This window comes from Rhipicephalus microplus, chromosome 9 (genome assembly GCF_043290135.1).
Source record: "Rhipicephalus microplus isolate Deutch F79 chromosome 9, USDA_Rmic, whole genome shotgun sequence".
NCBI lineage: Eukaryota > Metazoa > Arthropoda > Arachnida > Ixodida > Ixodidae > Rhipicephalus > Rhipicephalus microplus.
In genome coordinates, this window is record NC_134708.1 from 83,755,098 (window position 1) to 83,767,601 (window position 12,504).

The 12,504-nt window shown below is 41.4% G+C and overlaps 1 protein-coding gene across 1 annotated transcript in view; it reads right to left on the reverse strand.

The window, feature by feature from the left end:
* Window positions 1–12,504, reverse strand: part of LOC119163163 (intraflagellar transport protein 122 homolog) — a 79,330-nt gene that overhangs the window by 64,864 nt on the left and 1,962 nt on the right. The window contains exons 2-5 of the mRNA XM_037415108.2: window positions 11,316–11,546; window positions 9,295–9,371; window positions 5,578–5,711; window positions 2,507–2,586 (exon numbers count right to left, since the gene is read on the reverse strand). Coding sequence (XP_037271005.2) covers window positions 2,507–2,586; window positions 5,578–5,711; window positions 9,295–9,371; window positions 11,316–11,546 — 522 coding nt within the window. The remainder of the gene's footprint in view (window positions 1–2,506; window positions 2,587–5,577; window positions 5,712–9,294; window positions 9,372–11,315; window positions 11,547–12,504) is intronic.

Consider the following 12,504-nt stretch of genomic DNA (forward strand, 5'->3'; position numbering starts at 1 on the left):
AAGCTTTAGAATGATATGGGGGGAGGAATATGTCCCTCGATGAATTACATTACATTACTATTTACATTACAATTTTAAAAAAATGTTAGCTACAGCGGTGCTGGAATGTTACAGTAGCTTCCATCAAATGGTTGAAAATCATCGGACAGCAAACCTGTGTAAGGTTTCGATGGCATAGATAGAATTTTATTAAGTTGATGCAAGTCATTTTGGTTCTTGCACCGCACGCACCGTTTTCTATGGTCCTCAATCGATGGGGCACTAAAGTATTACGCCTTATAAGTGCCCCGCAACATTTTTACAAGTTGATATGGAAAAGCTCCACAAAAGAGCTTATCGCCTCCTTCGAAACGAACCTATGCCGCAGTGAAACGAATCTATTGCTGCATAAGTTTTTAAAATCCATCCAGTACGAGCAGTTTCAAATATCTGCTGCGCGCTGTAATTGCTTCCTCTTTTTTTTTTCGGCCCCGCTGTGGTGGTCTAGTGACTAAGGTACTTGGCTGCTGACCCGCAGGTCGCGGGATAGAATTCCGGCTGAGGCGGCTGCATTTCCGATGGAGGCGGAAATGTTGTAGGTCAGTGTGCTCACATTTGGGTGCACGTTAAAAAAACCCAGGTGGTCCAAATTTCCAGAGCCCTCCACTATGACGTCTCTCATAATCATATGGTGGTTTTGGGACATTAAACACCACATATCAATCATCATCTCTTCTTTCATCCTGATGAAAACACTGGAAGCTACGCAAGAATGCATTGAATGAGGGAAGAAGGTATGTCACACGTGCTTAGTGGCCTTGCAAACTTTTTCTCTCTTTCTTTCTTTTCTTTGAACACATAAGTTTCAATCGCGTGCACACCTAAAAACACATTGTGGCCTCCTGCAACAGACCCAGTAACTCCCGAGCACACCATGCTCAAATCGGCTAACTCTGTGATACTTGGGCCTATGCCGCAGTGACTTTTGAGCATGTAGTATCATTTCTCGATGGCAGAGAGAAAGTGACCTTTAGCTGACTTGGAAAATTTATGTAAAATCTAGGCCGCATGCTGCATTTTAATGTTGGGCTTGCATGTTCTCGAAAGCCTCGACTATTGATAAGCAGTGTTTTTTTTACCAAGCTGAACAAAAAGTGATGTACAGTCCCTTTGCTATCAAAGGGACTGTGCTAACTATCCTTTGCTATCAAAGGAACAAATATGCAGTGTTCAAAGATAATTATGGCCAACATAAAGATTCCGAGCAGAAGTAAAACATAAAATTTCTTTCTATCTTAAAACAGGAGTGGTGTGGAGGATGGCCCCCTGCAGGTCCCACCACAGAGCGCTGCGGGGAAGAGAATGCTAACGCGACGATCTCTCCAGGGGAGCAACGACCTTGTTCGTGTCCAACCTGAGGCGAAACATACGTCGATCGTTTCCGTAGTCCAAACAACTGTCGAACATTTTTCCAACTCGAGCGGCTGGCATTCGAGTGAGCAGCCCTCGGGCGAACACGGAATCGCTCCTCTGGCCCCGGGCCATTAATCACCACTTTGTGACATAGCGTGGGCACTCACATCGACTCCATCGGTGGTGGGTCTTGTTCTATTGACAGCACGATGCAGCTGTCTTCCATGATTTGAACCCACAACGCCTTCCATGCTCAGTGACAACTACCAATCATCGTCACTAGTCTGGTGATGAAACAGGGATGAATATGCTATATATATCAGTGCATACAGTGGGAAATTACGTTGGCAGATTATAATTAAAGTCGGAACAGTGATTCGTCTAGACTACATCGTTTTGTGGCATCAGGATATGGCTGATGACAATGTTCCACTGGCAAAGAGCACTTGACAACAAATAGTTTAATGGTCCTGGTGGGCCTCTCATTGATCAGACAACACGAGCAATATGTAGCTTTGTGACAGCAAAGTAGTCATGATTCTACGTATGGGAACTGCCAAGAGACGTAATTTTTGCTGTGTAATATATTTGTCTTCGCGATGTCGTCTAGTGGGTTATAATGTATTCATTGGCTTCGAGGCCTGATGTTCATCGCGCATACACTACTATACAAAAAAATGTAGCGAGCTGGAATGGGACACGTTGCATTCACATATGATGCAACATATGACACGTGAGCTTAGGTAATTATGTGGGCAATTAGTGATGTAAATTACTGATCTAGGTTGAGTTAATAGAGAGTTCAATGCTAACAGAAATAGTGAGGAATTCGCTCAAGGAAACCTCAAGGAGGGGAATAAGTGAAGTGAGGAAAGGCAACTGCAGGCTAATATTCAAAACATATATTCAATGAAGTAAAAGTTGTCTTTGTCTGCAGTCACAACAGACACTAAAAAAACACCAACAAAAGGAAATTTTTTAGTGCCTAGTTTGAAATGACTTTTTTGGCATCAGCTCCTGACTTCTCCATCACTTACAGTAATCAGCAGATTACGCTTCTTGTTAAGCGCTCGAGATCTCTTAGAAGCACCTGACAGACCTCTCGTCAACTCACTTCACAGGGTTCCAGCAGACTCCCCATACGGCCGCCTTCGGTCCACCAGGTCTGTCAATGCGCACGACTTCTTCACCAGACTACAAGAAACGGCCACATTTAAGGCATACGCTTTCATTCACTCAACAGTTCAGCACAAAATTTAAATAACTTACCTTCCTTTTTGGTCTAAATAATAAACCTGTCACCCTAACGATGACACAAATCAAAATTTTGACGAATGCTTTATGAGACTAAACTGATTTCATTTTTCCTTTTCAAGCAGTCAATCATCCTCTATCTCTGACTAATGACTGCTTTAAAAAAGAAAAACTGAAATCACTTTAGTCTGATGAAGCATTCTTCAAAAAGTGGTGGGACTTCTGAATATGCCTTAACCCTTTGTGGGTTCACCTACATTTTCCACATGATAATGGAAAGTAGGCCAGTGGAATATAAAATGACGTGCTCAGATAAGCCACGATTCAATTTTCATTAAAATACGGCCGTTAGTTTGCAAAAAAAAAAAAAGTGGCAATATGTGTCCCACTGACCCATGACATGCCTTTGAAAAGGTGGGAAAACACCTGTTGCACTTAAAGTTTCCAAAAAAAACTAAACTTCGCCTCTGCCTCCTCTCTCAGCAGCTGCCGCTGCGCCCCTAGAGTGTCCAGCAGGAAACTACAGACATAGGCATACCCTCTCCCAGCGCACAGGAAAGGGTAAGCCGTTGTCATCGTAGAAGCAAAAAAACAAAAAACAAAAAACACTGGACCGAGGACGTACAAGATGGCTTTCGCACTACCAAGGCTACCAAGCACGGGGGAGAGGAGGAGCCACACACTGACGCGAGTGGTACTAGTTTAGTTATTTCCAAGAACTTTGGTCCCACTGCCTCATGAGCACCCCAAGCTGTGATCCCTCGTACGAAGAGGCTCGAAGCAAGTAGGCAAGCAGGGCACTTCAGAAATTGTTAAAAAAAAAAATTGGCCCCCGTATCCATATACTTCACTGCAAAAAACATCGAAAGACGATAGTCTTCTGTCTGGAGGAGTTGCATGAGATACGGACACCATGTGGCAGTAATGAAAAGAAACGAAAGCTTTTTAGAACGCAGAGCAGCGGGTAGAAGGCAGCACCGGGTCATTTTAGTGAAACGTCAGTAACACCTGTTTTCGTTCCTAACATCACGTTGTCAGCGCTGTGTAATAAACACTGCCGTCTTTAGATTTACGTATCCATGTATTTTTAAATAAAGACACACACTACCTCATACTCACATATTGATGTTGCGCTCAAATATGCACAATATTTGCTTTTTGATTGACAATATTCACTAGCACGGACTCAGCCAAGAGATCAAGAGGGGTGGGCTTTCAGCAAGGGGTTAAATGTTAGCTCGAGTGGCTGAATCGATTGACAGACAGACAAATAGAAAGACAGACAAACGAACCCAAATTTTTGTGCTGAGGTATCCCAAGAAAGACTATCTGTCTTTAAAAAAATTCTGGTGCAGCTTCTTTCTAACTGTGCTACACTGGGTACCTATTGTGCTGTGCCTGCAGCTTTGTCTAATTTCTTCATATAAACCAACCAGTCCAGCTCCTTTCTGTCTTCTGCCACAGTAGATAAGGATGAGCACCTGAATTATGCTTGCTTTTTTACCCATATGTAAAATTATGGTTATTAATCAGGCAAGCCTCATCAATGTGGTTTCACTAAATGTACTTACCGAATCCTGTAAATGTACACATGAGCTTTATCCATCTCTGAGTTTTTGTCTTTTATCTTGTACATTTGTTCTCTTTTTCACTTTCTGACTGTCTAGAGCATCGATTACATCATCGTTCCTTTCTTTTTTCACACTCAACTTGAGAAATGTTTTAGTCACAGCTTTTGCTTTCATCGCCACTTACTATAGTGCCAAAAACTAAAAAAAGTTACAAAATAAATTCAAGGGTTTTCTCACTTATGAAGCATTGTCCTGCGAAGTAGATACCAATTGAACTAGAAAAGGACATTTATGCATGCCTGCTATACAGTTAGTCCCAACAAGGAACTGCTTCATTTTCCATTCAAGTATTATTAGTGGGCATGGTTATTAGCTAATATGCGGTGCCATTTCTGAAACGAAAACCATAGATAAATACCAGAACTACTTCTCTCGAAAATTCATCAAACGAAAAACATGCCATAAGTTTTAAAGAACAAATAAACGATAATGACAAGGAAAGCATAGGAGATATTAGAAGTAATTTTAATGTATTGATACCACATATTAATACATTAATACCATGTATTGATACCATGTATTGTAAACATGCAAAATATTTTTTATAAGTTTCTTAAATGTTTCTGATCAACGGCAGCAAAAAATTATAGCACTGATGGTTGCATGGAGGGCGGAGGAAGCTTTGCCTGGAAAATAAAAAATGGGCAGGTTCGTTCCACTATCCCACTGTAATGCGAAGCAGTGAGAAAGGTATCTCTAACCTTGATTATTTTTAAGTAGGTGCGTTCACTGAGATGCCGGTGATTTGTACAGGCATTGGTTACTCCTTTTTGATCAATGGGCAACAAAAGGAAAAACACACCGGGAAGAACAAAGTACTATTGTAAGTATTGGAGCTAGTACTAGAGTGTTCTAGCAAGTGTTTCACACGTTGCAATGCACACTACAAGTGCACAGTCCAACAAGCCGCAACGGCCAAGCCAAATGCAGGGGGTAAAAAAAGGAAAACCTATGAAGAGATTGTCACGGTACACATGCAATACAGTTTAACATAGGAAGATGCAACAAAGATAGAAGAACACATCCAACACTTTCGAATGACAGCAAAGAGCACATCAATATCAACCAATGTTCAGTGCTGTTAGGGTGTCATGCAATTTAAATACATTAAGTGAAGACTTGAAATCACGCCCCATACCCAATATGCCCAAATTTTGCCACCCAATTGAGGGACAAGTTTAGTTAAGGCTGCAAAGTGTAACACAGGCTAGAAAACTTGCAGTGGCCTTTCTATCGAACCCCTTTTTCTTCTCTGTATTCCTTCGTGCAAGTTGAACAAAAAATAGACAAACGAGCTTACTCTGCCACGGATGCTGACAACGCCAGTCGCGAGTCCGAGTGCCAAGAACTGACCGTCGGGGTTCCATCCCGCGCTGGTGACTCTCCCGCTGGTGCGATGCTTGGAGACCGACTTTTGTTCTGAAGACCACAGCCCTGCACACCCATCATCTCAATAACATTGTCTGTAACGTTCAGGTGCCCTAGTTGTCTACAAAGCTGCACGTTGAAGGTGCCCCAAAACACTTTTCTAAGTAATAATTTGATATCCTAACTAAAGAAGCTTATTGCCTCACAAATGGACTGCCACACGAATTTTTCAAGATCTTTCGAGTATGAGCCGAGTTTTACAACTTTGCTGCATGCTTCCAACACTTTCTCTCGCCATTCGTACCAGCGAGCACATTCAAAGCTATGCAGGAGACAGGGATAATAAGGGGCTTTAAGCCGCGTCCACTGTTCAGCACACGTCACGAGCTTGAGCAGTTTTCTTTCTTTTTTTTTTTTCTTAAAATACACATCTAACTCTCAGTGTTGTCACGAAGGAGCGTGTGGGAACTTCATGGCATCCCACAGCAGCTGTGGTAATTACGCAGCTGTCAATGCTTAAGTCACTAGTGGCTAAGGCACTCGGCTACTGACCTGCAGATCGTGGGATCAAATCCCGGCCGCGACAGCTGCATTTTCGACGAAGGCGAAAATGCTTGAGGCCCATGTGCTTAAATTTACATGCACGTTAAAGAACCCCAGGTGGTCGAAACTTTTAGAGCCCTCCACTACGACATCTCTCATAATCATATGGTGGTTTTGGCACGTTAAAGCCCAACAATTACATTATCACAGATGCTCCAGTCAGCCAATAGCCATGGACGTTAGGTTGATGGCACACTCACCGGGGTTTAATGCATCGTTTGTAGAGAGAACAGTGAGGGATTTCTAGCTCACTTTGAGAATTAATTTTCAATTCAAGGTGAGGTGCTCCGCAATGAAACCTTGCCTGCTTGTTCTCGGGAGCCTCGACAACCGATTGACGGTGTTCTCTAACCATTCTAAAAAACTGTTGCAAGGCCCCTTTAAACAGAATATTTAAGCCGTAAGCTGGTGCTGGGATCCACACACAGTTGCAGAAAAGTTCTTTATCAAGAATATACAGGGTGCTCTAAGAAATGTGTCTGAAAATACTCAAGACTAAAGAAAATACAATAATTGCTTGCTGAATTCACGACTACTTCTTCTAGAGCGACACATATCTAGAGACATCAGCTGACTAGATATGTCAGCTGATGTCTAATATGTCAGTGATGATATAAAATGACTAGAGACATCAGCTGCGGCTGTTGTTAAAGAAACTAACTTTTTAATTAGTGGAAGCAGGTCAACAGGTCAAATGAAAAAAAATTGAAGTCTTTTTTTTTTTTTTTGCTGAAAGCCTATCGCCGCTTCGAGATTTTCAAAACGAGACCTGTGGCAGTTACGATGGAGTAATGAAATTCCACCAAAGTCACCCGTAAAACTGAAATCAAAGTGCCAGTAAGTACAACTAGCACATCACCAAGATTACATTAATGTTCATTACAATGATTGCAGTGGTGTTAGTTCTTTTACAACCCTTCTTGGACATGCACCATGTGTGGCACAATCGAAAGTGTGGCCTGCACACCCACGAGAAAAAATTGATAGATGGTTGATGCAACAACATTCGCTTATTCTATACCTCCCGGACGAGTGCAGTTATTGCACCCTCCTGCATTTCGGTTCAGGTTTCGCCTGCAATATTAGCCAAATTTCATCTCTCTAGTAGAATTACCAGTAACCGCTTTTGGAAATCACGAAGTGTCAGTGAGCTATTCTCAAGACGACCTTCATTTCTCCCGTGTGACTCAATTGCCTGACTCCCCTAATTAAAAAGTTAGTTTAGTTCCTTTAATTACCACCACAACTATGTCTTCAATCTTCTCAACATGTCTGCCACCACACACAAGGTAATTATGAAGGCAGCGAGCAAATGACATCATGTGAAACATAATGACCTCATGCTGGAAAATTTTCTGGCACATTTTATGAAACACTTTGTATAGTAATTAAGTAATATGTGTTAAAGTTATTAGGAAAAGTCTAGATACCAAAAAGGCATTGAAAAATTAGAAGGCCCTAAAGCATCGCCTTTAGGAGTTGAACGTGATAGCGACATCCTGTTCATAGTGCATACTTCAAACACCTAGTGCATGAAACCTGTTCGAATTCACTATGCACCCATTACGTGGCCTTATGGAAAAAGGCACATTAGTGTGTCTGCCTCCTGTAGAGGGGTACCAGCTTTCAACCATAGAGCCATTATAATAATCGCATATTCTGACGCCCCAATGAACATTGGGGCATCAGAATATGCGATACAACATGAAATAGTGCATTATTACTGCACTATTTCATGTTGTATTGTGAAGTAAATTTACAGGACACGTGTGTTTATGAAGTATGAAAGCTACTCTGACTGAATTTCTAAACAGAGGAAGTTCTTTTCACTGTTTTCACAAGTAGAGGTGCAGCCGTGCGGTAGAACATCCTCTTGTGCCAGAAACAACCTGGGTTCAATCCCCACTCAGACCCCAACAACCCTGGTTTGGTCTGCTGCAGGGTTCTTTAGCATTTATGGTTCTCGACTTTTCGGTCACACATAAGATGATCATTTTTCACTCACAGCCAACGATGCCGACACTGGAATTTCTGCGAAACGAGCTCTTAAATTAAACGCTATCGCATTACAAACTAATACTGTGCTTGAATGTATGCGTGCAAGCTAAAATAAAGTGCTACAGCTGCAATGAGCAAAACTAGCACCAGTTCCAGGCACCAGAGCGAGAATATTGCCAATGATGAGCCTTGTACTCTAGCTCGGCTAAACGAGAGCAGCAACCATAATTCAAGTGTTAAGGTTGGTTTGGTCAGTATTTCTCAGTCTGCATTTTGAAACCCACTTGTAATTTTGCTGCTTCCACAGATTGGAGACTTGCACAGCTATTTTTCCATCGAGGCAGTACAGCCTAGTGTGAACGTGCTCTGACAATGTAATGCATAGAGATAAATACATGCTTCGCAAGTGCGCTGAACTAATGCGCTGAAACTTGAAATTTTTACATATATGAAACAAGTGAGGCAGACAGTAAAATGCAGCGTCAAGGAAAAATAAATGCAGTATTGGGTGCAAGGTTAGATTTAGTTCAAGCTTGATTATAGAGAATGACAAAAGATTAAAAGTGATACACTGGTACATTTAAATCAAAACTGAAACCAGTGCAAAAGATAGACAACTGAGTGGATCCCATCTTTGATGTTTTCCGTTGACATCAGTCTGGTTTGATGGACTGTAATTATCACTGTATTGTACACAGCTTTTAATGCGAGATATGAGGCAACAAGAATAGTTCGGAAAATGCACACAAAAGTCACAATATGATACCGAATAAAAACTACTAATTGTTTCATAGCCACACATTTCTCCAACAAAAAAAAACTTACGATCTCATGCAATAACATGCAATAAACTTTATCCGACTTTATCAGGTATTTAGTGCCAGGAAAACACATATACACAAGCACCACTTAATAAAAAGCCGAGTGAAAATTTCAATTCTTAAGGGTTAGTCCTGTACAACCTAGGGTCTTGTGGAGAACTACATGTTACTCCATGCAGTCTAATGGCATTATATTACACTACAAAATACATTGCCACTGTGCTTACCAAAATCTGAGCAAGAACAGCTGACGAGAGTATGGGTTAGTGGGTTATAAGTCAGGCACTGAATGGAATCATGGTGTCTGAAAAAAAGGGGGAGAGAGAGAAATAGAAAGAGAGATGACAGCACTTAGAAAAGGCAGTAACATTCCGTCTCCATTGCATGCACGGATGTTTCAGTGGTTAAATGGACACATATGAACATTGATGGCAAGATTCAATTATCACAACAGAAATAACAGGCACAACAGTTGTTCATATGGAAAGACAGGCAGTGGTTAGTAAGAACAGCTGCACCACAAGCCACGAAGCACGGCATCTTGAATAAGGTTTAGCAGCCTACATCGTGAGCTGTACATTCAGTAGCTAGAGCAGGCATCACATGCAAGCACTCACATATTCAGAAACATGCTAAAAGGAAACACAACCCTACAAACGAAACAGTAGACAGAACTTAGAGTAGCCTCTTAATTTTGTAATAGCTGATGCCAGGTTCCAATTTGTTGATGCTATGCAAATATGCTCATGGTGTGCAGCGAAAATCAATGAATGTGTAAAATGCAGTTTCACACTTCCATGGTGCCATCTAGGTCTGCATATGAGTGCCACTTTCGAGCACTAAGACGTGGGTCTTAAACTTTTTTTTTTTATAGTTGGGTGAACAGCACGAAATTTAATACACTCGCTTGGTTTTTTCTGAAAAGTAGAGGACTAAAAGCAGGTTTTTCTACAGCTGCATTAGAACAAGAGATATGCAATGTCTAGAGCATATTTCTTACGGGGAATTTTGGTGACGTTGCTTTGTCAAACAAACACAAATGCCTATGGAAAAATTGCCAGAAAGCTGGTCTTGCCTGCGATACCACATTTATTTTCTTATAATGTAGATCACCAAATAATCATTCTCGATATTCATACATAGCATTAGGCAAAAAATGTTCGCTGATATTTGCATTCATATTTTTTATTTTGCATGTGAGGTTGGTTGCAAACAATCCTATCAGCATTCCCGGCTAGATGAGTTCCCTGGCACTTTAGCCACACATCATTTAGGAGGAGTGAACTTGTTAAAAAGCCCTCTAAGAAACATGCTTCTTTAATCTGTCTATTTTTTATTCTAATGTGGTAATTAAGGGGACAATAAAGGTAAAAAAAAAGTTATATTAGAGCAAAAGCTCAATGGATGAAAACGTCTCAAATGGCAATATTATCAAGAGCAGTACCCTGCTTATCGAGAAATTAGGCTAAATGTACCACACGATGTGCGCCATAAGTGAGAAATTTTAGAAATGATCCTGATGATGTGAAAGCGTCCGACTACAAATAATCGCTAGTAATCAAACTAGCTGCAATAAACAACCTTAAATGTATTAAGAGCTATAATATTATGCTGCTTACCCATTTCGGTTTGATTCATAAGAAAAATACCTGCCTGGCATCACTATGGGGACAGAGTGAGTGGTTCAAAAGTTTTGTGTTTCCCTGGTCAGGCTGGACAGGTGGTGGTATCTAGTGGGGCCCAGTTGAACAAAGCAAGCAGAAAATTGTTCATTGGCCGTTATTGCTGCTGTGGCTTCCGCTACTTTCGCTCTCTTGCTACTAGTGTCAGCGGCCACGCAGTAAAGGTGGGCAACATTGGGCATGCCAACAGTGACGTGCAAAAGATCGCTGTCAGGCGGGTGATTTTAAGTGCATTAATGAAATGTGGATGGTAAAATGTGATTTTATATCAAAATAAGCACCTTCTCGGCACAGAAGTAGCACTACGAGGTTTCTGCGCCACTACTTTAACAACCAACGTCAACTTGATGTTTGTCTTAACGATTTCGAATTCGCAGGAAAAAAATGAATAAGTTTATTAAGTTTAGTTCAATTTACATAACTAATAAAAGAAAAATTTGAGACCCACATCTTTCATTAAGGTTTCTAAGAAAACATGAGAACAACACCCTTGAAACTGCTCGCTAGTAACAGCAAACTATCTAGCGTCGTGCAGCCGCATTGACAAGACTGCACGATTTACGTACGAATACTTGAGGATTCCCTCGAGGCTTGCCGTCCAGATAATGACCTGCTTGTCCGCACCTCCAGATGCGAATCGTTTACCATCTCTAGCATAGGCGACGCAGTACACGGCGTCCTTGTGGCCTTTCAGCGGCTGAACGAGCGCACCGTCCAACGTGTCGTAAACGAGGACGCGCGTGCCAGCTGCGACTATGAGCTGACTGCCATCCGGCTTGAAGACCAGGTCGTAAATACTGCACAGAAATGCATACAAGCCGGTCTATTAATGAGCATTCAATTATTGTCAATTACTAGAAGGAACCACCAAATCTTTTGAAAACTGGTGAGGTACAGTAGTTACAGCCTTAAAGGATCGAAGGCGAGCTAACTCTGCCTTACAAGTCACCTGTATACAGAGACTGCTATGAGAAAGTGTGACGCTCAGCAAATGCTGATATTTTATTTTGATATTAGTCAATTTTGTCACAGTGCGCCTACCGACATCGACACTAACTTTACGTCAGGCTACAGTACTATTCCTGGTGACTTCACGCAGCAGTCTGCATGAAGTCACCAGGATCATACAAAAATCACACACCAGTCACATAAAAATCAGAGAGCACAGCAATCGAGAGCACAGCAATCAGAGAGCACAGCAATCGTTCAAAAAAAGCGACATGTGGACGAGGATACATCACAAAAACTTGCGTGTGCACACACTACCACCTGGTGCCGCTGCTCATACCATATCGTGACGTCACGGTACAGTAGGAACCAAAACTAGCTTTTAAAAGCTTACTATAATTAATTTTTCAGTGCACACTCATTTGTACTGGTACATTTACCAGGGCTCTCAGGTGCGTGGCCTATCATTTGATGCAAAAAATCAATAAGTGAAAAATTTTGTGACACTATTCCTTTAAATGTGAGAATCTACGGTCATCTAGTGCGTGACATCGCTGACCCCTTTTAGATGCCATCTTTTAAAAGGTGTCTGTAAATGCGTCATTCACAAATTATTTCAAGGCACTCGATGTTCTGTTGCAGCAAAGATGACATCAAAACACAAGGTTTTACTTGGATTAGAGTAATTAAAGTGAATGAATAGATACTCGAATATTAATTTAAGCTGAAGTCATTCATGTTGCCTTTCTTCACAAAAAGAATATAATTGCAGGCTAGAAACACTGTGCAAGTTCACTTGTTCATTCA